The sequence below is a fragment of the Alosa alosa genome, chromosome 6 (assembly GCF_017589495.1).
Source record: "Alosa alosa isolate M-15738 ecotype Scorff River chromosome 6, AALO_Geno_1.1, whole genome shotgun sequence".
Classification (NCBI taxonomy): Eukaryota; Metazoa; Chordata; class Actinopteri; order Clupeiformes; family Clupeidae; genus Alosa; species Alosa alosa.
In genome coordinates, this window is record NC_063194.1 from 92,478 (window position 1) to 119,140 (window position 26,663).

Consider the following 26,663-nt stretch of genomic DNA (forward strand, 5'->3'; position numbering starts at 1 on the left):
GGCAAAAGTGCAAAACATTACAAAACTAACTAAACTAACACGCGCATATTTTTGTATTGCAATCATTGTAGCAAGTTATATGTTAAAAACAAATGCTCCCGTTACCCCGCAGAAGTTTCAAAGTAGCCTACACCCAGAAAAACTGTTTGCTAATGGGATACGTTTAGTTAATTTACTGGGCTATCTTTTAGCTGGGTTAAAACCAGACTCATTGCAGAACACCTCATCGAATGTCTGTAGTAGGCTACATCTTCGATTCAATAAAAAAGATTTCTAAAGGAAAACCGTCGCATCATTACTCCCGCCTAGATTCTAACTCAGAACTGCCTGAAAGTTGCAGACCTGTTCTGGAAATACGTGCATTAACCCACTCGACCGTCAGACAACGCTATAGCTGCTTCGAGTAGGCCTATTGGGTAGGACTGTAGCCTACACTGGTTGCTGTGGCAGTCTTGAGTGACCGAATTAGTTTTCCTTTGTCATATGAATGCTGTCATTTTGTTAACATTACTGTTAAGGAGATGCTGTAGGCAAAGGCTATATTTCAACCTCGTTAGTGTAGTAAAACAAATCAGAACTATTCACGAGGTTTCTGGGCAGCATATTTATGTTCTGTTAGCAAGCAAACTTCTCAAGACTGCTGACAAAGTAGCCTACTGCCAGCTGACGAAGCTCTCATTTTAAAACATTACTGAGAGACAGGCACTGTACAATCAAGAAATCTTGCCACTGAATCCAAAACTATGTTTAACATTATGTACAAAGCTTATAGGCTACAGTGGACTAGCATGTTGCAGGGGCTGCTAAAAACACAGAGAAACGCACTGAAAACTCCTCGGCCAAACACAGCCCTTGCTGTCAATGCTCCGGCCCGTTCGACCGTGGAACGCCACAGCGGACTATGCTGTCCCCAAGCGGCTGCAGTTGTACTTACATTTCACCCAGCTGCGTGAATCACCTTGATCGTGAATGAAGTGTCAATTTTTAACTGGGACCCACTGTAATAGGGACACAGGTCCAAATGTAGTGTTTTCCCCTTCCCTAGATATTGTAAGTTGCTCTGGACAAAAGTGTCTGCCAAATACCATAAACAAACATTAACATAAAAAATCAGAGGCTTTTCTCAAGTACAAACCTGTGACTTCTCCAAAGCACTGTTCAACCCCCATTGACAACGCTTTGCGTCTGAAAGCATAGAGGAGTGTCCAAGGGTCAAACCAGCCTTCATTCTCAAGACCTAAAATAAATATAAACAAACAGCAATGTTTGTAAGTTATGTTGAGGCTATTCAGTGTTTAGACTAGGTTGAAAATGTTTGATATTTGAAGCACAAAGCTTACCATAAGAGGCTAATGCCACTCCATCAGTATTAATCCACGGAAACATGACTTTGAGCTGCGTTGGAGACAGAAGTTTGACTTTGGCACCAGCATGTCTGATGAAAGAGAAGTTCTTGGATGAGTACTGTATAAACAGTAAAAAAAACAATCTGGCAAAGATCCATTATAGATAATACACTTCTGCTGCTCTTACATAACTTGCACCACTATGCCACTTGCTTACTTAGGTCAAACAGAACTACCTCAGCCATTTATTGGCCTGACTTTACACTACTATATTGACTGTCTATGCACAATTGCACAATTTCAACCCAATTTTGCTGCTCTTATTTATTGATTTATTGTATGTGCCTTCTTATTTACTTTTTATTGTTTACTTGAATGTTATGTTTGTCTGTGGACTTAATTGGTAAAATTATGTCTTGTCTCCACCGTGGGACAGTGAGAAACGTAACCTATCTCTTTGTATGTCTTGGCATGTAAAGAAATTGACAATAAAGCAGACTTTGACTTTGATAATATTCACCTGAGCAATGTTTCATCAGCAACCATTAGCAACCCTGTTTCCAAAAAACAGGGTTGCAAATTAGAGAATTGCTGATTAGAGAAGCTATAAAACTGGCCTTCCTTTGAGCTAGTTGAGTATCTGGAGCATCAGCATTTGTGGGTTCGATTATACTCCGAGCGCCGCCTTTGAAGCAGGCAGCTCACTGCGCCGGGATTAGTGTGTGCTTCACCTCACTGTGTGTTCACTGTGTGCTGTTTGTGTTTCACTAATTCACCGATTGGGTTAAATGCAGAGACCAAATTTCCCTCACGGGATCAAAAAAGTATATATACTTACTTATACTCTCAAAATGGCCAGAAAAAGAGAACTTTCTTCTGAAACTCAGCAGTCTATTCTTGTTCTGAGAAATGGTGGCTATTCCATGTGAGAAATTGTACAACGGCCCCAGTGCACAACCAAGCAAGAGGACAAGTACAGAGTCTCTAGTTTGAGAAATAGACGCCTCACAGGTCCTCAACTGGCAGCTTCATTAAATGGTACCCGCAAAACACCAGTCTCAACGTCCACAGTGAAAATGTGACTCTGGGATGCTGGCCTTCCAGGCATAGCGGCAAACAAAAAGCCATATATAAGATTAGCCAATAAAAGGAAAAGATTAAGATGGGCAAAAGAACAGAGACATTGGACAGAGGAAATTTGAAAAAAGTGTTATGGACAGACAAATCTAAGTTTGAGATCATACATTTGTAAAGATGCTGGAGAAGCTTGACGCCAACTGTCAAGAATGGTGGTAATGTGATGGTCTGGGGCTGCTTTGGTGTTGGTGAAGTGGGAGATTTGTACAAGGTAAAGGGGATTTTGAATAAGGAACGCCATCACTCCATTTAGCAACCTCCTATGTCCAAATCCTATGGACAGCGCTTGATTGGAGCCAATTTCCTCCTATAACCGGACAATGACCCAAAGCACACCTCCAAACTATGCAAGAACTATTTAGGGAAGAAGCAGTCAGATGGTATTCTGTCTGTAATAGAGTGGCCAGCCCAGTTACAAGATCTCAACCCTATTGAGCTGTTGTGGGAGCAGCTTGACCATATGGTACGTAAGAAGTGCCCATCAAGCCAATCCAACTTGTGGGAGGTGTTTCAGGAAGCCTGGGGTGAAATTTCTTCAGACTACCTCAACAAATTGAAAGCTAGAATGTCAAAAGGTCTGCAAGGCTGTTATTGCTACAAATGGAGAATTATTTGACAAAAGCAAAGTCTAAAGGACAAATGAATTATTATTAAAAATAAAACTCATTATTTCTAACCTGCTGAAAAAGTTGCTGTGTGAAGAAAAAAAACGAGGGACATTTTTGATTTCACTTTATTTATGCATCATTTCTGTATTTATCCTTAAGTCATCTTTTCCCACTCCCCTGCTGTCTGGGGTGTTTGCTAAATGCATTAAATACAAGCCTTGCAGTGAAAGACGGATAGTCTACCTTCTGATCCTATAACTAACAAAAGAAATTGTTTAATTTAACATGGAAGAGGAGGACGCATTTGGTGCTTCAGTGCTGTAGCCTCGCAAAAATATTAGAGCGCTAGAATGTCCTAGTCGTAACAATGATAATTCATTAGGACTATTTTCTGCTAAAACATTAGGCTACATATTTTACATCAATGTTCAATGTAGGCTATAGGCCTACTGCGAGACATGTACAAAAAGACAATTACACATTCACGTTACAATCAGGAATTATTTGAATAAGACGGTAGACTTATACGTCTTTTGTTTTACAAGACTAGACAAGACTAATAGGCTAAGTGATAACTGTTTGGCTGACAGTCTTTAAAGTAGGCTCAATTTCATTTCCAGGGAAAGGTTTTTTTATGTTTTGGCCTATGTTACAGCAGGAATTAGTGCCTGGCATGTGGGGGCGTGGCATCACGATGGTTGCTTTCCATCATGATGTCGGTCAACCATCATGATGGACGATAATATCGTCGAGCGGCACAACCCTAGTCCCCCACTCCTGCAACCCCCAACGTGGGTCCCCATCCCTGCCCCCCATTCCTGCAACCCCTGCCAAACTGCAAGTCTAGTAAAAGTCCTTCTAGGCAAGTCCCTTGGGAGCCATATTGTAATGCTTTTTAGGCACTTATCAGGCATCTATTTCAGCAGAAATGCGCGTGTGCAAGGCTTCACGACACTAACCTTGCTCCAGCGGCGAACACATGATTGGCACAATGTATTCACATGTCAACTTTTTTGCTGTGGAAGGGGTGGGATATGTGTAGACTGCTATATTGGCATTACAAACTAACCCCATGCATTTCTATGGAGGATTTTTTGAGTGCTGTGTCTCCTCATTAGAAAGTCTCTGGTCTAGTCTTATGCTGCAATCCATTTGTATCGTACACCCCCGCCTTACGCACGAACGTGGCGTAATTTCCCATCTTGTAGCACTTATAGCGTTCCCGTTTGTCTTTGTGGGGAAGAACATGGATGCCACCTGGGCAGCAGCTGACTCAGTAGTGCTGGACGCTTGCCTAGAACACGAGAGCAAGCTTGTGGCTCATCTGAACAAGCTACGTGATGATTCAAACTTGCATTCATATTCCAGCTTCATCACACTTACAATTTCAAGTTCTGTCGCATGTGGAATGCAGCATTACATCCTCTCCCCTTGGTCATACAATAAATACAACGCATGTGTAGTGTCTGATGTCAGTTGAAGTATTTACATTGATGTGCTCAGCACTGGTATTGCTTTTCTTCTTGAAGATACTTTCAAATACAACAAAATAAAATCACGGACAATCCAAAATCTTAAAAAGGCTGATTTATAAACTTGAAACTTAAAAATGAAAGTATAGAATGAACCGTTCACCATATAACTCCCCCATGATTTGTATAGAAAATGAAGGGTTCAAGTCAAGTTTATTTATATAGCACATTTCATACACAGAGGTCATTCAATATGTTTTACATAAACAAACGCAAACAGTAATAGCCAATAAAACCATAAGGGCAATAGTCAAAGAATAGTTTAAAATGTAAAGAGCATAATAAAAAAGAAAAGGCACAAGGTAGAATAATTAATAGACATATTCAGAATTTGTAACCCAGTAGTAATAGGAAGTACATTCGATCAGTTAGCAGAAGGCAGCTTGGTACTAAGTCTAGATTGAAAACTTTTTCAGTCTGACAGTTGGTTCCAGAGCGGAAGCACATAGCAGCTAAAAGCTGCTTCACCATGTTTAGTTCTACCAGCAGGTTTTACTAACAGGTTGTTCTCCTGAGACCGGAGAGGTTTAGAAGGTGTGTACTGCTGAATAATGTCTGATAGGTAATTGGGTCCTGCTCCATTTAGAAATTTATAAACAAGCAGCAGTGTTTTAGACTTACTGGAAACCAGTGCAGGGACTTTTGCAGGGAAAATTCTATGTATTTCTATTCTATGTATTCCTCTACAAAATAGAGAAAATTCTATGTATTTAGCACCCTGAGTCCCTTTTCTGGTTTGTTTGGGATGAACTAGAGTGTTGGACAACTAAATTTTGATGATTGGTCCTGTCTCGACTTTTCTGACTCATTTTGAATCGTCTTTGACTACTTCAGAGTGGCTGCATGCACAAACATGTCCTTAAAACAACCCTTAACGTTAATTTTCAAAACCGAGTGGTTAGTGGTGTTCGTTGATGTTCCAAAACAAGTAGCGTAGCGAAATAAGTCAAGTCAAGTCAGATTTATTTTTAAAGCGCATTTAACATGCACATAGTGCAATCCAAAGCGCTCCACAAAGAAGACACATAACAACAAGACAAAAGATGCCGGATGTAGTTGCCAGCGTGCCCATGACATCAAGACAAGACATACATTTAAAAAATAACAAATACAAAAAATGCCGGACGGAGCGGCGTAGTCGCCAGCGTACCCGTGACACCAAGACATACAAGACAGACAACAAAACAAATAAAAAAAAGAAAATATGAAGGGGAAAAAGTGATGTTAAAACTAGTCCAATTTCCAAACCAGCTGAAAATGTCCAAGGGCAATGATGATCCGTGAAAACTGCGCACAGAGCTGTGTCATCACAACCGATGCAATGCCAAGTTCTTTAGCAACTGACCAACCCGGTGAATTAACTGGCAGCCTGGAGATAACGTTAACTTTAGAAGCTAGGCCTGCTAGACTGCAGTCTGGAGATGATGGAAGCACAGTCCAAAGTACTGAGCGATCGTGTAGATCCGCAATTCGGTGGACTTAACAGTAAGGTGGCCAGATTTCTGAGACAAAATCCGGGGACATTTTCAGTTGAGAAGCGTAAAACATGTAATATTTTAATCTTTGTAAACTTAAACGGGACACTGTCCCAGGGCCACTAGAGAGCTGCATTAGTCCACAAGTCCCCTAGGGGGTTGGGGCATGCTCCCCCGTAAGAAAAGTTGGTATATTTTAACGTTTAAATGCATCAATCTGGTGCACTTTGAAAATAAATTCAGAGGTTAGACTTCATTATCTATGGATGGAAATATTTGTGTTGTAGCCTAAACTTGCACTTCAGAATTTTAACCATGCACACACAGGTGAAATAATTATAATATTGCAATAAGTTATGATATTGCCCAACCACAAAGCATATTTTCTTCACAGTTTCACAGTTAAATGTCCAAAATAGTATTGGCTACATTTCAGCACTCCATGAAATTATATCCTAGTGGCAGTGTTGTTCAGATAGTTAATCTAGCTAGTTATCTTGGTCATTGTATTGCCTACTGTATCTTCTTTTTTCAGGAGAGTCTGTGCTATACCCATATCTGAGAATGTATCATGTGATACTATTTGTCTTATATAGCCTAATAGGGCCTATTGTCAGTCTTATATCAAGAAAAAATAACTCACGTCTCTTGATTTTTTTCCCTTTATATTTTTGTCATTAGGAAGCATGCCAGTAGAAATATAGGCTACGTTGATATTTGTAGGTGATTGTCTGGAATCTGGCAAATGACAACCATTATGGTGGGATAGGCCTACTCTAGCTAAACAATTTACAAATAATTTTGTACGGACATAAATAGTTTACATGAGAATAGGCCTACATTATAATTTTGGCCCAAAGTTGGAGACCATGTAGAAATTTGTTGCAATTTCAAAACCGGAGTCAGGAACCGCTTGTTGTAGGCCTACGCTTAGAGTTGTTACATAAGTTCATTGTTAATTTTCTCGCAAACCATTTATCACAGCAACTTGCCGCTAATATCATTGGAAAGCTTAGATTCTGACCGTTCACGTGATATCTGCGTATGATATGCATGCTATCTGTGTGACGAGTAGGTTTCTCCGCAATTTTAGTTTAACCTGGACTTGAGCAGCTGGCACGTTCGTGATGAATAGTTTAATAATTCCCCGCACAAGTGGTTTCATTTCAAAGATTCTACCAATCGAAATAGCCTACCAGAAATATGGGCATTCTAGAACATCTCTGAGGTCTGAGCTGAGCGCTTGCTTTGACTGGCTTGAGCCTGTGCGTGAAGGGTGCGCAACTGTACGTTTGGTCAGTGCTTTCTTTATTTATTTTATTCCAATTTCGGGTCTGTCAGTCACAGTGAAAACCGGGGACTTTTCCGGGGACAGCTCCAGCCGGGGACAGGTCACCGAAATCGGGGACTGTCCCCGGAAACCGGGGACGTCTGGTCACCCTACTTAACAGCGACCGTTTGTTGCTCCGTGAGAATGCAGCTCTTCACCGTTAACGTTAGTCTGCAGTTGGCAAGGCAGCTCGCAGGTCAGCAACAGCTCGGCGGCCACGGTAGATCTTTCGCAGAGTAGAGCCTAAGTCCGGCTGTCCCGAGATCCCCTCGACCAGACAGTTAAAATACAGCTTCTGTCGTGTTTTATTTGGCATTTTGTAAAATCCCATTGATTTCTGTTGGAAGACTCATTGCACGTTGATATTACTGCGCCACTGGAAAGGGAAACGGGGGCTGTTTACATGTGGTTGTAGTCTTTCCGTGAGACCTTCTTTTACTGTCTATGCTTCAGGCTCAAATATTGAGCGGAAATTTATACGCTTGTTAGGTGTCTGAAAATTAGTTCCACAATAGCAAATATAAAAAGACGGCTGGAAATCATACATTGCGCCGATATATTTGATTTTAATAATCCACGAACACCACTAACCACTCAGTGAGTTGCACAGTTTTGAAAACGAACGTTAAGGGTTGTTTTAAGGACATGTTTGTGCATGCCTTTAGGCAGCCAAAGGCGATTCAAAACGAGTCAGAAAAGTCGAGACAGGACCAATCGTCAAAATGTCGGTGTCCACCACTCTAATTCATCCAAAACAAACCAGAAAAGGGACTCAAAGTGCTAAATACCAGAATTTTCCTGTCAGTGCTTTTAGTTTTTGTGAGAACCCTAGCTGCTGTGTTTTTTACCTGAAGTTGTCTGGTGTGAAAATAAGTTCTCACTGGATTTCCCTCCCTGAACATTCCCTCCTCACACAAAAAACCTTATTTCTCACATGACCTCAAACAAAAAAACTTATTTCTTGAGTATAATACATACACACATACCATTGTAATCATGAAATCATGTTCTATGAAATGATGTAAAATACATATGGTAATGTTGATATAGTAATGAACAGTCTATGAAAATCCTCTACAAAAGTATACCAAAATTTGTCAAGATTTCATTTCATTCACATAAAAATGTGTTTTTTTTTATCATCCCTGCTGAAAAAAAACAGCCTGGCCAGCTTAAAGTGGTTTACTGGTTGACCAGCTTGTTTTGACCACCCTATGATGGTTGACCTGCTAGACCAGCAAAACTCTTGCGAAAACATACCTTCAGCTGGTTTACTCAGCTTATGATGGTAATTCAGCTGGTTTTGCTTTTCGCACCACCTCAAGATGGTAATTTTAGCTGGTGTTGCTGGTCTACACTGCTGGTTTAACTGGCCATGCCAGCTTATGTTGGTCATTCTAGCAAACCAGCATGACCATCTTACACCAACAATGTCAAGCTTGACAGGCTGGTCACCAGCATGACCATCCTGCACCAGCTGTATCCCATCCGACAGGCTGGTCGATACTTTCTCCCTAACACAGCATGTACAGGGGCCAACACACTCTCTTGGCCATACCCTCGACCTTGTTATCACAAAGGGTCTCGATGTCTCTACAGCTGTTAAAGACCTGGCCTTATCTGATCATTTTTGCGTGTTCTTTGATGTGTCTATGTCCCCACACACTCAAAACACAGCTATGATGGTAAAAAGGAGAATCATAAATGATCAGACAAGTGCTCTCTTTGAGCAAGCACTTTCACTAAAGTCAAGTCAACTGTCAGACTCTGAAGACTTATTTGATCACTTTAATGCAAAAATGGCAAACATTATGGATGACATTGCTCCATTACAATTCAAGAAAGTTAAGGACAAACAGAAAGCACCATGGAGGCAAAATCCAGCAGTTAAACTTCTAAAAAAAGAGTGTAGGAAGACTGAAAGAAAATGGCGTAAATACAAACTTCAGATCCACTATGAAATCCATAAAGAGATGCTCCGCGACATATAACTCTGAAATATGCAAAGCAAGACAGTCTTTCTTTTTCTAACATTATCAAAAGAAGTTCAAATAACACTCAGATTCTATTTTCAACTGTTGATAAGTTAACAAATCCCCCCCCCCTCACAATTAGCCCGAACTTCTCTCAACTAATAAATGCAATGAGTTTTCATCTTTTTTTAAAGGTAAAATTGACAAAATCAGACTCAACATATCTGCTCAATTACAAATTCAACAACCTGAACTTCCAGCAACAAACAGAGGGAAACTCAACTTGATGTCAGAGTTCAGCTTGATAGACTACGAAACACTTGAAAAAACGGTACAGAATCTCAGCCCTTCCACATGTGTCTTAGACACTCTGCCTACCAATTTCTTCAAAACTGTTTTTCACCTCATAGCGGCGGATGTCCTTCAAATTGTAAATGTATCATTGCTGTCTGGCACTTTTCCTAAGTCACTGAAAACAGCTGTTGTAAAGCCACTTCTCAAGAAGAATAACCTGGAATAATCCAATCTACCTTTTATTGGCAAAATTATTGAAAAAGTAGTCTTTAATCAATTAACCACCTTCCTAACATCAAATGGGTATTTTGATTACTTTCAGTCTGGTTTTCGGGCAAATCACAGCACTGAAACAGCTCTCATTAAAGTTTCCAATGACATACGCCTCAACACAGATTCAGGTAAAACATCAGTCCTAGTGCTACTGGACCTTAGTGCAGCATTTGACACTGTTGATCACAATATTTTACTACACAGACTAGAACACTGGGTTGGATTTACAGGCATAGTTATCAGCTGGCTAAAATCATATCTACAAGAAAGGAGCTTCTTTGTTGCCATCGGAAACTGTACCTCAACACCAACGTCCTTGGCCTGTGGTGTTCCCCAGGGGTCGATCTTGGGGCCACTATTATTCAACCTCTATATGCTCCCACTTGGACAAATCATTGAAAATAATTTGATTTCATATCATAGCTATGCAGATGACACAAAAATTTACTTAGCTCTATCACCAAACAACTATGGTCCTCTTGAATCTATGTGTCAGTGTATAGAACAAATCAACACCTGGATGTCTCAAAATTTTCTTCAGCTGAACAAAGAAAAAACTGAAGTAATTATATTTGGTAAAAATGAGGAAAGACTTAGGGTTGCCACTCTCCTTGACACAAAAGGGTTGAAGGCAAAGGATACTGTTAAAAATCTTGGTGTATTAATAATAATAATAAGCTTTATTTGTATAGCACCTTTCATACACAGAATGCAGCTCAAAGTGCTTTACATTTGAAGCATGTAACACAATAATAGTCAGTCAGTCATTATCAATCACTTTTCTTTGCTGTTTATGATCTACTCAGCAACATATCAAAAAAATATAGAAAATGACGCCATAAGACTGGCAGCCTTAACCCTCTAACCCCCACAAGCACGCCATATGGCAACTGTGGCAAGGAAAAACTCCCATATTCCAGGAAGAAACCTTGAGCAGAACCTGACTTAATAGGGGAGCCCATCTGCTTCTGGCTGGCTGCGCCCTCAATAGTAGCAGATGTAGAATAATCTGAAAATGTAGTCTACAGGATAAGATGAGTTAACTAAAAGCTTTCCTGTACAGGTATGTTTTCAGATCTTTTAAAAATATTTACTGAACTTCGCCTGCTTGATGTACAGAGGCAGGGTGTTCCATAGTTTGGGGGCATAATGGATAAACGCAGCTTCTCCACTTTGTTTGTGGAGCACTTTGGAAATGCGATTAAAAGATTTGAATTGGATGATCTAAGTTTCCTTTGTGGTTGATAAGATATTAAAAGCTCAGAGATATATGAAGGTGCTATGCCATTCAGAGCTTTGTAAGTAATTAACATAACCTTAAAATCAATTCTATAGGAAATAGGGAGCCAGTGCAGTTCAGCCAACACAGGGGTGATGTGTTCTCTCTTCTTAGCCTTAGTTAAAAGTCTAGCTGCAGAATTCTGTATGAGTGCCAATTTCTTTAGATGTTTTTTGGGAAGACCAGTGAAAAGTGCATTGCAGTAGTCTAACCTGCTAGTGATAAAGGCGTGAATTAGTTTTTCTGCATCTTGTTGAGTTAAAAAGGGCCGCACTTTGGCAATGTTTCTCAAGTGGAAATAGGCTGTCTGAGTAACTTTACTGATATGGGGCTTAAAACTTAACTCTGCATCTAGGATGACACCGAGGCTTGTTACTTTTGGTTTGACCTGCTGTGCCAAGTTCCCCAGATTACTAAGAATAATATCTCGCTTTAGTTTTGGTCCAACCAGAAGTACCTCTGTTTTGTCATCATTTAGTTTCAAAAAATGTTTGCTCATCCACTGATGAATGGAGGTTAGGCATGCAGTGAGGGAGCAAAGGCCATCTGGGTTAGTTGGCTCCACAGAGATATACAATTGGGTATCATCTGCGTAGCTGTGGAAGTTTACATTATGCTGACTTATGACGTTTCCCAATGGAAGCATATATAGAGAAAATAGCAGGGGACCAAGGCAGCTCCCCTGGGCCACACCAAAAGGCATTGACAGTGATCTAAATTTCAACAGCCACATGAAAGCGATAACTAAATCAGCTTTTTACCACCTCAAAAATATTGTCAAACTCAGAGGGCTGATGTCAAAACATGACTTAGAAAAACTCATTCATGCATTTATCTCCAGCAGGGTTGATTACTGCAATGGACTGTTCACAGGCCTTCCTAAAAAGACTATTAAACAGCTTCAGGTGATACAAAATGCAGCAGCTAGGACTCTAACAAAAACTAAAAGAACTGACCACATTACTCAAATTCTTAAGTCCTTGCACTGGCTTCCAGTAAGTCACAGAATTGACTTTAAAGCACTATTGCTTGTTTATAAATCAGTAAATGGAGCAGGACCTAAATACTTATCAGACATGCTTCAGTAGTACACACCTTCTCGTCCTCTCAGGTCCCAGGTGAAAAACCTGCTAGTAAAACCTACAGTTAGAACTAAACATGGTGAAGCAGCTTTTTAGCTGCTATCGCTCCAGCTGTGGAACCAACTTTCGGATGACATTAAAAAGGCCCCCAACTGTAGCCAGTTTTAAATCTAGACTTAAGACCAAACTGTTCTCAGACGCTTTCTGCTAACTGTGCCGAAGTTACAAATTCTGAATCTGCCTCGATAATTATTCTACTTTGTCTTTTTTATTACTTTTTTTACTACTTTTGCCTTTGTTTTTGCTTACTAATTATTCTTTATTTTTAAATGATTTTACCTTGTGTTTTATGTTTTTTTTTTTATTATGATCTTTACCTTTTAACTATTCTTTGACTATATTGCCCTTCTATGCTTTTATTTGTTATTATCGTTTGGTTTTGTTTATGTAAAGCACATTGAATGACCTCTGTGTATGAAATGTGCTATATAAATAAACTTGACTTGACTTGACTTGACTTGGTCAAATCAGCATGACCAGCTTCCTCAGATGGTCAGGCCAGCATATTCAGCTGGTGGCCTAACCAGCTACACCAGCAAAGACCAGCAAGAGCTGGAAGAAAACCAGCAAAGACCAGCTAAAACCAGCTACCAGCATAAGTTGGTTTCTAGCTGTTTTTTTCAGCAGGGATATTTCCCTACAAGATAGAGAAACATATAGAGTGTATGACACGTTCAGCAATTTGTGGGTTATTTAACAAAAAAAAAACTGAATTGGAATATCCTTAATACACATACACACAAACTAACACACACAGTCACACAGAGGAGGGTAGGGAAGGGTGGGGTGGGGAACCCGAAGGTTGAACACAGAAGACTCATTACGAAACGCATCCCCTTCTGCAGAATGGCAAATCTGACAGCAATTTTGTTTACCAATAAAACAAAGTCGCCTACTGTTTCACTATTTTAGTTACAAGCTATTTTAGTTTTATTATGTAAGTTTTTCTTATAACAAAGCCAACAATTTTTCTGTGGCTCCTCCTGTACAGGGATATGTAATTGATGGAAATGTGACAGAGTAGTAATTGGAGCAGCTGAAGGCGAGGCTGAAATTTCGACGGAAATGCCTGCCAGCTGTCGTGATAGATTTTCTCGAAAGTTACCTGCCAGCTGTCGTGATAGATTTTCTCGAAAGTTACCAAACCTTAACCTGACCCTAGCCAGATGAATTTCGTTCCGCTTAGCTCCGCCTAGCTTCACTCACATCCATCTGGGACCTCTTCCATTGAGAGTGATTTCTGCAACCGACTTTATGGTTCAGCCAATCAGGACGCAGGGCGGGAGTTTCATAGATGTGACCTAAGCGTGAAGCGACTGTGAGACTGTTATTAGCGCCACGGGTTGGCTTCGATGTGAGTGGTTGAAGTAGCACGTCAATAGATGACGGACAAGTGGCTTATTCAATCATATGCAAGCATTTTTTGATTAGGCCCAGCCTTCTGAAGCAACACTTCAATGGATCGGTTCCAGATGGATGAGTGGAGCTAGGCGGAGCGAAATTCATCTGGCTAGGGTCAGGTTAACCAAACCTAGCTTCAACACCAGATTCTGCATTGTGCTGCCAAACTTGAAATAATAAGAAAATACTGACAATGGCAATGTCCACAAAGTGGAGAAAAAGTGTTTTCCACCACTTCTGCATCTTTTGGAGTACACAATATGTCACAATTTGGTCAACGCCCCCTATTTGTTGTAATCACTAAACACAATAATAATAATAATAATAATAATAATAATAATAATAATAAAGCTTTATTTGTATAGCACCTTTCATACACAGAATGCAGCTCAAAGTGCTTTACATTTGAAGCATGTAACACAATAATAGACAGTCAGTCATTATCAATCACTTTTCTTTGCTGTTTATGTTATACTCAGCAACATATCAAAAAATATAAAATGACGCCATAAGACTGGCAGCCTTAACCCTCTTACCCCCCACAAGCACGCCATATGGCAACTGTGGCAAGGAAAACTCCCATATTCCAGGAAGAAACCTTGAGCAGAACCTGACTTAATAGGGGAGCCCATCTGTTTCTGGCTGGCTGCCCTCCAATAGTAGCAGATGTAGAATAATCTGAAAATGTAGTCTACAGGATAAGATGAGTTAACTAAAAGCTTTCCTGTACAGGTATGTTTTAGATCTTTTAAAAAATATTTACTGAACTCGCCTGCTTGATGTACAGAGGCAGGGTGTTCCATCCAGGGGCATAATGGATAAACGCAGCTTCTCCACTTTGTTTGTGGAGCACTTTGGGTACGATTAAAAAGATTAGAATTGATGATCTAAGTTTCCTTTGTGGTTGATAAGATATTAAAAGCTCAGAGATATATGAAGGTGCTATGCCATTCAGAGCTTTGTAAGTAATTAACATAACCTTAAAATCAATTCTATAGGAAATAGGAGCCAGTGCAGTTCAGCCAACACAGGGGTGATGTGTTCTCTTCTTAGTCTTAGTTAAAAGTCTAGCCGCAGAGTTCTGTATGAGTGCCAATTTCTTTAGATGTTTTTGGGAAGACCAGTGAAAAGTGCATTGCAGTAGTCTAACCTGCTAGTGATAAAGGCGTGAATTAGTTTTTCTGCATCTTGTTGAGTTAAAAGGGCCGCACTTTGGCAATGTTTCTCAAGTGGAAATAGGCTGTCTGAGTAACTTTACTGATATGGGGCTTAAAACTTAACTCTGCATCTAAGATGACACCGAGGCTTGTTACTTTTGGTTTGACCTGGTGTGCCAAGTTCCCCAGATTACTAAGAATAATATCTCGCTTTAGTTTTGGTCCAACCAGAAGTACCTCTGTTTTGTCATCATTTAGTTTCAAAAAGTTTTTGCTCATCCACTGATTAATGGAGGTTAGGCATGCAGTGAGGGAGCAAAGGCCATCTGGGTTAGTTGGCTCCACAGAAAGATACAATTGGGTATCATCTGCGTGAGCTGTGGAAGTTTACATTATGCTGACTTATGACGCTTCCCAATGGGAGCATATATAGAGAAAATAGCAGGGGACCAAGGCAGCTCCCTGGGCCACACCAAAAGGCAAGTCATGTTTTTCAGATACATGATCTCCTAGACTGATATAAAAATCTCTGCCAGTAATGTAGGTTTGAAACCAGTTTAGAGCATTATCAGAGAGACCCACCCACTTCCCAAGGCGGTGAATTAGGATGCTATGATCAATGGTGTCAAATGCCGCGACTCAAATCCAGAAGAATAAGGATTGAGACTTTGTTTGAGTCGGTAGCTAGTCTGAGATCATTGACTATCTTTACTAGAGCCGTTTCTGTGCTGTGATTTGATCTAAAACCTGATTGGAATTTTTCAAGGATACTGTTTTCAGTTGAGGAAGGTATTTAACTGATTGCAAACAACTTTTCAAGTACTTTGCTCAAAAAGCCATAGATTTGATATAGGCCTGTAGTTGCTCAGATTGGTATGGTCAAGTTTTGACTTTTAAGTAAAGGTTTCACAACAGCGGTTTTAAAAGCAGTTGGAAATATACCTGTTTCTAATGAGGTATTTATTACCTTGAGAAAAAAAAGGGCTAAGCCATCATATACTTTTTGAGGAATGTAGTAGGGATTGGATCTAAAACACATGTTGAGGAGCCGGTTTGAGTTATAATTTTACCAAGCTCAGATTGAGTAATAGTGCTAAAGGACCTTAATTTTGGGGGCTGTTTTTGGGTGTACTATCAAACATATTACTTGTGTTACCAATAGCCTCCCTTATAGAAATGACTTTGTTTTTGAAGAAGTCTGCAAATTCTTAGCATCTTAGAGAGGATGCCTGACTGAGTGTATCAAAAGGTGTTTGATGCAATAGCCTATCAATGGTAGAGAACAACACCCTAGAGTTTCCACTGTTTTCAGCAATTACCTTAGAGAAGTGGTTCCTCCTCTCATTCGAATAGCTCTATTATAATTTGCAATTTTTTTCTTTTTTAGATTGGCACGGTGAACCTGTAACTTAGTTTTTCTCCATGTTCTCTCAGCTTTCCTACATGATCTTTTTAGATCATGGATATTTTCGTTCATCCAAGGTGTCAGTTTGCTACAGGGCCTTTTTTTAGTCTTTAAGGGTGCCACTCTGTCAAGCAGAGCGCCTAATTCACGATTAAGAGCCTCTACCATTTGATCAATGGGATGATGTAAAATATCTAAATTTATGGAGTCTATAAGAGCTATGAACTGCTGTTCTGCTCTAATGTCCAAGAGTCGCGATTTGATTGCAATTTCGGGATGAATTTTTGGAGTATGTAGTACAATATTAAAAGATACACAATGATGATCAGACATATTTATATCATTTACTGATAAGTCTGTGACTTCTATCAATAGGCCGACTTACAGGTCTTTTGTCCCAAACTGAATTGTTCTTCACTAGTCTACATGCATCAGTCAAATCATCCACATTGTGCAAATTGGACAGGCAGGTTACTTAGGCAAGTGTCCTTCCACTGTACTGCTTAGACCAGGGGTCGGCAACCTTTTTTGCCTGGAGAGCCACTTTGACCAAATTTGTTTGACCAAATTTGTTTAATCTCAGAAGAGCCACATAAAGACGGTTACAAGAAAATAGTTTGGATATTTAATGTACATTTACTTACATTCAACAGAGGATATTTAAATAGCCTACATTTTCTACTAGTTTTAATGTGCAAGTAACTTGAAATGTAAAGTGGAATGACAAAAGTATAGGCCTTAAGCTTCCCATGTAAGTAACACCACCCCCTATTTTTCCAGTGTCCTTTGTCTGCAAAGTAACATCATAGTTAACAACACAACACTCAATTTCCGTTGACATGTAATTTGAAATTGAACATTAGGCCTACCAGAGATTAGATTTGGTGATGGCCTAGGAGTCTGGCTGGCTCATATTCAGTGAGGTGAAGAGGCTGTCACCATTTAAGGGCAACTCCACGCAAAACTGTCATATCCATAACACCAGCTAAATATCATGGCATTGTGTTGGCGTTATGGGTGTGACAGTTTTGCGCGGAATTGACCTTAAACGTGAGCGCAGGATTGTCTTTATATTTTTCATATGTGAGAAAGATTTCTCACATGCAAGTGGAACCGAACAGGGTTAACACAGCAATAGGCTACTAACTCGTTGCAGTGTGCGATATATGACGGGCGTTTCAGAATCAGTCTTCGGATGGAAACGTTCCTATTTCAGCCTTGTGTTCGTGCTCACAAGCTGTGGTCGCTGACGTTTCCTTTTTGACATTTTCCTTATCTAGCCTACAGCAAGCACACACATCAACAATAACAATTAAAGTGTTCTCGTTGACTGAAATGGAGGGAAATCGGTGATTTTGTTTGATACTGACATGGCAACGAACCGCGAATGTAACAACAGAGAGGGTTAAAGCGGAGTAATCAAGGATCTTTGGTAACAATTTTGTGCAGCTAGGGTTACGCAGTCAAGTGAGGTGGAAAGTCATATAGGCTAAATTACTCAGATATACTTACAATATTACATTTTGAAAATGAACAAACTAAAATAAAATACATTTTAATTAAATACTCATTAATTCATTTCAAAAGCTGAGCCGCATCAGAGAGATCAAAGAGCCGCATGCGGGTCCGGAGCCGCGGGTTGCCGACCCCTGGCTTAGACATTACCTTCTATTCTAAGCCACCTCATGACATTATTTTTGAGGTGATCTATCAAATAATGCAGTTTCCTAAGACGATCTCGATTGTTTTCTGTAGCTGGATCTACTACATGCAGAACAGCCAATATTGCCTTAAAACGATTACAACATAAACAATTGGCCCATGATCCCTGCAGAGACTTGGTTCCCCAGTAGCAATGGATATTATGGAGAAACCTGTTAAACTCTTCTGGGGTCTCTTCTCCCACACTGTTTGCATACGACAGCCTACTAAGCACAGCTCCCACCCCTTCCGGTTGGTAAAACCACGTCTGAGACAATAACGTGAGTGAAGAATAACATAAAAAGTCTATTTCACACAGTGTTTTTAGTGGCAGTCTGCACCACCCTAGTCATGCCACCTAAATCTATACCTTCTTCTTCCATCCCCTCATGGTCTTCAGCATTTTGAGCGCAATCTCATCAGCAGTCAGCTACCTCTTCCTCTTCAGGCTTGCAAGAAGGTCTGTGTAGGTCTTGTCATCCTTCACCTGAAACAACAGCAAAATCATACAAATATAATACCTTTATTAAAATCAAAAATAAAATCACAAAACTGCAGAAACAAGAAGAGGTAGCCTAAACTATTGAAGCATTCTGAGTAACTCAAAATATTTGTAAGTATGAAAAGTAATTTTATTACACGTGGGTTTAGCTACCCTAAATCTGATTGACTGACTAGCATCAAGATAAAGACGTAGTAACTATCTGCTGAAATGCAATATTGACCGAGTATGTGATTTCATGTTTTCTATATTGAGAGGAATAGAAATATCAATCAACTTTTTTTTCATGTCAGAGAACGTAACTTCCATGGTAACGTCCATGGATTTATTCAGCTTTGGTACTGTATGCTATACATGACTTACCTAACAAGCACATTGGTACTAGAAAACAAACTTACTTACAGGTTATAACAGGTTTTTAAATGAAACTGTCAAATGAAAATAACTGACATCAAAAGCAAATAAGAATATTGCAAGCAGTTCAGAGTAATGCAGTTAGCTAAAGTTTGCTATGCCATAATGTTGACGCTGATGAGAAAGCATATTACTGTCAAATAACATGATATTAGGACTACAAATGAAGATAAACCATAACTAGAACTGATGTAAAAACATATATTACCTCAGTTTATCCAGCTGTGTGGTTTCCAGTTGAGGTAAACTCCAATGAAGTGTAGGTGGCGTCCGGCTGTCCACGTCAAATATTCCGACTTGAAGTGATACTATTTTTTCATGACTCATCTTCAAGTATCGCCTTAAACCCCTTAACCAATCATATCAAATTGAAGCTTATGTTGTCATGCTAAAGTCATTTTGGTCCGTCATAGTTTCAAACTGCTAATTTGACTAATTAAAATGCCAGAACGTGTCAATCACGTAAAAGCCCCAATGGTTAAAAAACAACCCCTACCTTTGGGTCTGATAGTTTGTTTCCATAACATGTGCCCCCTTTTCACTTGCTATGAAGAGGTACCCTGAGTGGTTGAACTGCAAGTCCACAGGATCTTCATTGAGGACACCAAGATGATCCTGCACAATATGAAATAACAGTGAAAGACAATTCTGACTTCTGGCACAACATTGCATTTGAGTATTGAGATAATCTGCATTACAGAAACAGTGTAAAATAATCTGCATTACATTGATATTCTTCAAGAAGTCAGCAGATGCTAGGGAGAGTTGTATGTTCTCTGCCAAAGAAAACTGTTGCCGAATTCCTCCAGCTGACAACACAGTAGAGGCCTGGGCATACTAAAGCAGAATAGTAGGTAGAAAAACAAACAATGAATTTTATTATATCCATTCATTCATTCAAATTTATGTATGCAGGTTGGAAAAATGCTTACCGTAGGGTCCTTCTCCACAACTAGCACTCGAAGAGAGTCCCGTGGTTTTGTTCTCCTCTTTAGCCAGTAGGCTATCGACCATCCCACAACGCCCCCACCAACAATTAAGATATCCACTCTCTCTGGAGGGAGCCCAGGTGTCATCTCATAGGGGCTCCAGTTACTACCTGGTAGAGCCGCTGCTGCCTTTTTGCGCATATTTTTCATGTGAAGCTCTAGGCCTGAAATTATACAAATATGTATAGTTCAACTAGAAAATGTAATTTCGAGGAAATTACCAGTGCATGAAAATGACAAACATATATTAACATAAAATGCAAAACAAACTTTTATTTGTAAACAGTTGTGGGCAGAGGAAACATTTGATGGGAGTCATAGTTGATAGTCATAGTTGACAACTGACAGTTGAAATGGCTGAACAATTAAATAGTTGAGTAGTTTAAATAGTTTTTTAATAGTGAATTATTGTAGTGAGGACATTTATTTTGAAACAGTTGTGGGCAGAGGAAATAGTTGAACAGGATCTGTAGTCTTAAGAGAGCCAGATTGTATGCTTAAAGCCTGAGACAGAGTAAATAGTTTAAAAGTTGAATGGAGATAGTGTAATGGATGTTGATAGACAGAAAGTTGAATGGATGTTGATAGATAGTTTAATGGGTGGATGAGTGAATGGTTTGAAGAGGATGAATGGATAGAAAGTTGAGACAGAGTAGATAGTTTAAAAGTTTAGTTAGTTTAATGTAGATAGTGTAATAGATGTTGATAGACAGAAAGTTTAATGGATCTTGATAGGCAGGTTGTTTAACCCTTACCTGTAACCTGTGGTAACTCTATACAAAACATATTGATCTCAATGGTGCATTTTGCCCATGTTCAGTGTGTTGTTAAAAAGAAGGGATCATGGAGAATAAAGAAAAAATATTTAAAAAAATCTTTGTATATTCCCACAAGGTGTTTGGATGCTCTGAAAATGAGAACCAGACTTGTGAGGTCTGCTGTTCAGACCCTGAAGGAATTTATTTTCTGTTCATTGCTTTTTGTGAGAGTGTTTCTACTTATCTCAGTAAGGAAAATAAATCAAGAGCCTATGTTGAGTACAAATATGTCTTCTGAAGGCCTAAACAGAGCCCAGCCAAAAACTTTGAGGGACAGCTATTACCATGGAGGATCATTCAGACCAAACGTGACTATTTTGCTACATACTATTCCTATTTATGTACCAGCATGCAAAATTTGAGCCTCCTACATGGTTTAGTTCTTGCGCTATGGGCTTGTGAACTTTGACATAAAAAAAGAAGCCGAACAAAATCGACACCCCCCTCCCCCTGTAAAACTGGCTGTATCTTGGAAAGTAGATAGATAGATAGATAGATAGATAGATAGATATAGATAGATAGATAGATAGATAGATAGATACTTTATTGATCCCCAGGGGAAATTCAAGGCCTCAGTAGCATACAGACATCACACACACATTCACTAAGAGCAGAAAAAAGTAATTAAAAGTATATAATATAAAAAACACAACTAAGCAATAAAGACAGTAGAAGATAAAATGTACTAAATATACTAAAATACAAATGATACTAAATAACATTTAATCTAAATCAATTCTAAAAACAGTGTAGTAACAGTGTAGTATTTTTTGTCACTACAATGACCACAATGCTTTGGGTTTGTCATGGTTATTTTGTGTTGGAATACTGTACATGTCAACCAATCAAATGTTTGTTTGTTTTTATTTGAATTTTATACTCAGGCAATGATTATTTGTTATTTGATTATGCCCGCGAAATCGCGGGGAATGTGAAGGTTCCATCTCCTCAGAGAGGAGAAGGCTCATCAGTCCCGGTCCGAGTTTTGCACTGGAGAGAGAGAGGATACTTTGCTGCCTGTAGTTTGTGGAGACCATTGGACAAGTTCATAGGCCCACTTACTCCGTAACATCGGTGCATCGTACTGTACTTGTTTACTCCTTAGATTTTCTCTTAAGTTACCGGTCAAGTGCTGGTCAGACTTTCCGCTAGCTATTTGTTCAGTGCTATTTTGTAGCTGAAGCCATCCTGACCTAACCTGACCCTCGCCAGATGAATTTCGCTCCGCCTAGCTCCACTCATCCATCTGGAACCGATCCATTGGAATGGTGTTTCAGAAGGCTGGGCCTAATCAAAAAATGCTTGCATATGATTGAATAAGCCACTTGCCCGCATCTATTGACGTGCTACTTCAACCACTCACATCGAAGCCAACCCGTGACGTGTCTCACGGTCGCTTCTCCACTACGTCACATCTATGAAACTCCCGCCCTGCGTCCTGATTGGCTGAACCATTAAGTCGGTTGCAGAAATCATTCTCAATGGAAGAGGTCCCAGATGGATGTGAGTGAAGCTAGGCGGAGCTAAGCGGAACGAAATTCATCTGGCGAGGGTCAGGTTAATCCTGCTCACTTGCTAGCTCCTGTTGCATTCTCCTTCGGAGACGGACTCGATTTGCCTCCGGTGCTGGGCCCACTGGAGCCAGACCTCCCAGGCACGACTGCGTTTTGCCTCCGGTGCTGAGCCCACCAGAGTGCCAACCGCCAACTACCCGCTGCTGCTGTTGAGGTGTGCGGGCTGACTGAAGCAACATCCTCCACCGGAGTCGCATTCCTCGGCTAGCTGGGACATAGCTGGCTCCCATTCCTCTGAGTCAGGACTGGCCAACCTTTAGCTAAAGTCTGTTAACCTTAACGTCAACGTTCGAATGAATTGTTCACTCGCTGACAGTTGTCAGCTTTTTGGTTGTCACGTTTACGACGTAGCTATTATTATTAAATAAACATATGATTATTATATTACATTATTTCCAGGGTGTATTGGCAATTCATTTAACTACATTCACCACTAGTCTGAGTATTATTTTCACATTGATTATTTAAATTCTGTAGGAATACACTATACACGAGCTATAGGGTAAGTGTAGTATTTTTACAGTGGAGGCACCGCGCTATTGAATTTATTGTCTGTAATTGTTAGCCTACTGGTATTCAGGAATCTCAGCCAGCTCACCATTCTACCGCTGAGACCTTCAGGATCTTGTTTCCGCCATTGTGTTATGTATTGTAGCGAGTGCCTATGCACACACCCGTTAAGAAGGGGTTACATAATATATATATATATATATAATAATATATATATAAAGAAAAGGTATAAGTGTGGCCACAATTCGGCTGTGGCATGGAGGGAGGGGTTATGCATATGTGCTAATATAGCACGCAAACAGTGAGGCAGTAAGACAGTGGTAAAAAGTGGCTAGTGGACAGACAGTATCCAAACATGGAGGGGGTGAAGAGGTAGACAGACTATGCGGAGAAGTCTATCTTTCCTCTTCCCTTAAGTGAAGCATTGAACAGTTCAATGGCCCTGGGGACAAATGACTTCCTCAGTCTGTCTGTTGTGTTCTGATCTTACATAAAAGTAATTTTACAGTGTGTCTCCTGGGTAACATAGGTACACCTGGTAATTTTTTCAGAATTTTTTGAGACCTAAGTGTGTGGATGTAATTGGGCTTCGGGTTTTCTACAGGAATGGCATGATTGAACGGGCACTGCACTAGTGGCCTACCTTCAAATAGATGACAGGTTGATACAGTATCAATACTATTATAATAAAGTGACTACATGAGTAATGTTACGTTTCTGAATTTCGCCATTATTAATTTGCCTTCAATACACAACAAAACCATGGTTAACTGACGTGAAATTAGCCTTGCCACACTGGTCACTGGTATTTTGATGTTTTGTGACATCAAAATAGGGTCACCCATAGAATAGAGGTCACATATCTAGCCTATGTAAACCTATGGGTGACCCTATTTTGATGTCACAAAAGATTGGCGACCCCAATTATTCAGAACATGTTGTGAGAGAGATCGCATCTCTGCTGTAGTATCATCCAGTCGAGATCGGTAGGCCTACTTTAAATTTCCACCAAATGTCCTAGCAAGCTTAGCTATTCATATGTTTGGCTAACTTTGCTCCCTTGTTTTGCTACTTTGTTTGAACGTTGATCAAGCATGATTACGTCCATCAAATATCTCACAGGCTGTTTAAGTTTATTTTTATGTAGAGCTAGGCCTAGCTTGATTGTGATGGATTTGTTAACTTGAATATCATAATTTGTATGTCATCCTGGTCATTTTGTAAGATACTCAGTATCTCAGCCGACCCCAATAACTTAAGGTGACCAGATTTCTGAGACAAAATTCGGGGAGAAGCGTAAAACATGTAATATTTTAATCTTTGTAAACTTAAAACGGGGACACTGTCCCAGGGGCGTCACTAGAGCTGCATTAGTCCACAAGTCCCCCTAGGGGGGTTCGGGGGCATGCTCCCCCGTAAGAAAAGTTGGTATATTTTAACGTTTAAATGCATCAATCTGGTGCACTTTGAAAATAAATTCAGAGGTTAGACTTCATTATCTATGGATGGAAATATTTGTGCTGTAGCCTAAACTTGCACTTCAGAATTTTAACCATGCACACACAGGTGGAATAATTATAATATTGCAATAAGTTATGATATTGCCCAACCACAAAGCATATTTTCTTCACAGTTTCACAGTTAAATGTCCAAAATAGTATTGGCTACATTTCAGCACTCCATGAAATTATATCCTAGTGGCCGTGTTGTTCAGATAGTTAATCTAGCTAGTTATCTTGGTCATTGTATTGCCTACTGTATCTTCTTTTTTTCAGGACAGTCTGTGCTATACCCATATCTGAGAATGTATGATGTGATACTATTTGTCTTATGTAGCCTAATAGGGCCTATTGTCAGTCTTATATCAAGAAAAAATAACTCACGTCTCTTGATTTTTTTCCCCTTTATATTTTTGTCATTAGGAAGCATGCCAGTAGAAATATAGGCTACGTTGATATTTGTAGGTGATTGTCTGGAATCTGGCAAATGACAACCATTATGGTGGGATAGGCCTACTCTAGCTAAACAATTTACAAATAATTTTGTACGGACATAAATAGTTTACATGAGAATAGGCCTACATTATAATTTTGGCCCAAAGTTGGAGACCATGTAGAAATTTGTTGCAATTTCAAAACCGGAGTCAGGAACGGCTTGTTGTAGGCCTACGCTAGAGTTGTTACATAAGTTCATTGTTAATTTTCTCGCGAACCATTTATCACAGCAACTTGGCGCTAATATAATTGGAAAGCTTAGATTCTGACCGTTCATGTGATATCTGCGTATGATATGTATGCTATCTGTGTGACGAGTAGGCTACTCCGCAATTTTAACCTGGACTTGAGCAGCTGGCACGTTCGTGATGAATAGTTTAATAATTCCCCCGCACAAGTGGTTTCCTTTCAAAGATTCTACCAATAGAAATAGCCTACCAGACATATGGGCATTCTAGAACATCTCTGAGGTCTGAGCTGACCGCTTGCTTTGACTGGCTTGAGCCTGTGCGTGAAGGGTGCGCAACTGTACGTTTGGTCAGTGCTTTCTTTCTTTTTTTTATTCCAATTTCGGGTCTGTCAGTCACAGTGAAAACCGGGGTCTTTTCCGGGGACAGCTCCAGCCGGGGACAGGTCACCGAAAACGGGGACGTCTGGTCACCCTACAATAACTTCCATTCCCGAGTCCCGACCCCAAGGTTGGGAAAGATGCAGCTAGTAGAATAGCCTACAACCATACAGCCAACCATAAGGCTAACGTTACAGTCTAGTGCCTTGTATTACTTAGCAGCTGGTTCTGACCGTTTAAGCTTAGCAGCTAATGCTAACTTCTAAGACAGTAATCTTACTTTTTAAAAAGTCACTTCGTGTTGATACTCCGGTGCTGACATGTCGGGTCCGATGTGACCAAATGCGTGTGTATGACCATACCATCTGAGCCTGCATTGACACAGCTTGAAAGTGATGCCTTCTTGAGATTAACCTCTGCCAAGATGACATTGTTGGACCGATTAACTACTGAAACAGTAGAGGTGAAAGTAAGCCTGTTCTGTTAACTCGGATACACACGCTTCGTTCTTTGATAAAGTAGCCTAGTGAATTTCAGGAAATCGATCGTATTAGACAGAAACTTCTTCTTCTGTTTCATGGCAGTTTTTTTTTTTTTTAAGTATACCGCCTCCAACTGTACAGGAGTGTGTAATACCATGAACGTCATAAAGTCTAGGCTTATGTTAATTCAAAATAAACAAAACAAAAACAAAACAAAACAAATTAGAATAATTATATTAGACAGAAACGTATCCACCATATGCACAAGTAGTGTGAAACTAGCGACAGTAAAGAAAATTCCAATAGGGCCGCCATTCGCGAATCCTTCAAAATAAAAGTCAGAACATATTCATTACTTTTTCAATTCATGAAGACGAAAATTATTAATTTAAAACTGTATAGTATAAGTAAAGTTAGAAAATAATTAAATAAGACATTTAAATCTAAAATACACTTTAGAATGCAATATTTTTTCTACACCAATATAATTTGTTCTACCTTATTGCCAAGTGCTGAAATAAAATTGTGTGCCTGATAAAAGTTGTGCATAAGGGGTGTGAAATGGAATCCTTATAGCATGTACTTTAAGAGTATATATATATATATATACTCTCGAATTTGGTATAAATATATATATATATATATATATATATATATATATATATATATATATATATATATATATATATTTATACCAAATTCGCCTTTGTAGGTACCAGGCCATACTAACTCTGTACCGAGTCACAGGCCTGCCGTTGA

The 26,663-nt window shown here is 39.6% G+C and overlaps 1 protein-coding gene across 1 annotated transcript; it reads right to left on the minus strand.

The window, feature by feature from the left end:
* Nucleotides 1–1,131: 1,131 nt before the first annotated feature.
* LOC125296386 (FAD-dependent oxidoreductase domain-containing protein 1-like) lies at nt 1,132–26,011 on the minus strand (the record flags this gene model as incomplete). The annotated part of the gene is given in 6 exon segments (XM_048246276.1): nt 1,132–1,237; nt 1,341–1,435; nt 19,466–19,584; nt 19,696–19,806; nt 19,902–20,122; nt 25,703–26,011. Coding segments are annotated over 6 exon segments (803 nt in total), but the record flags the coding sequence as incomplete, so codon positions are not given.
* Nucleotides 26,012–26,663: the final 652 nt, after the last annotated feature.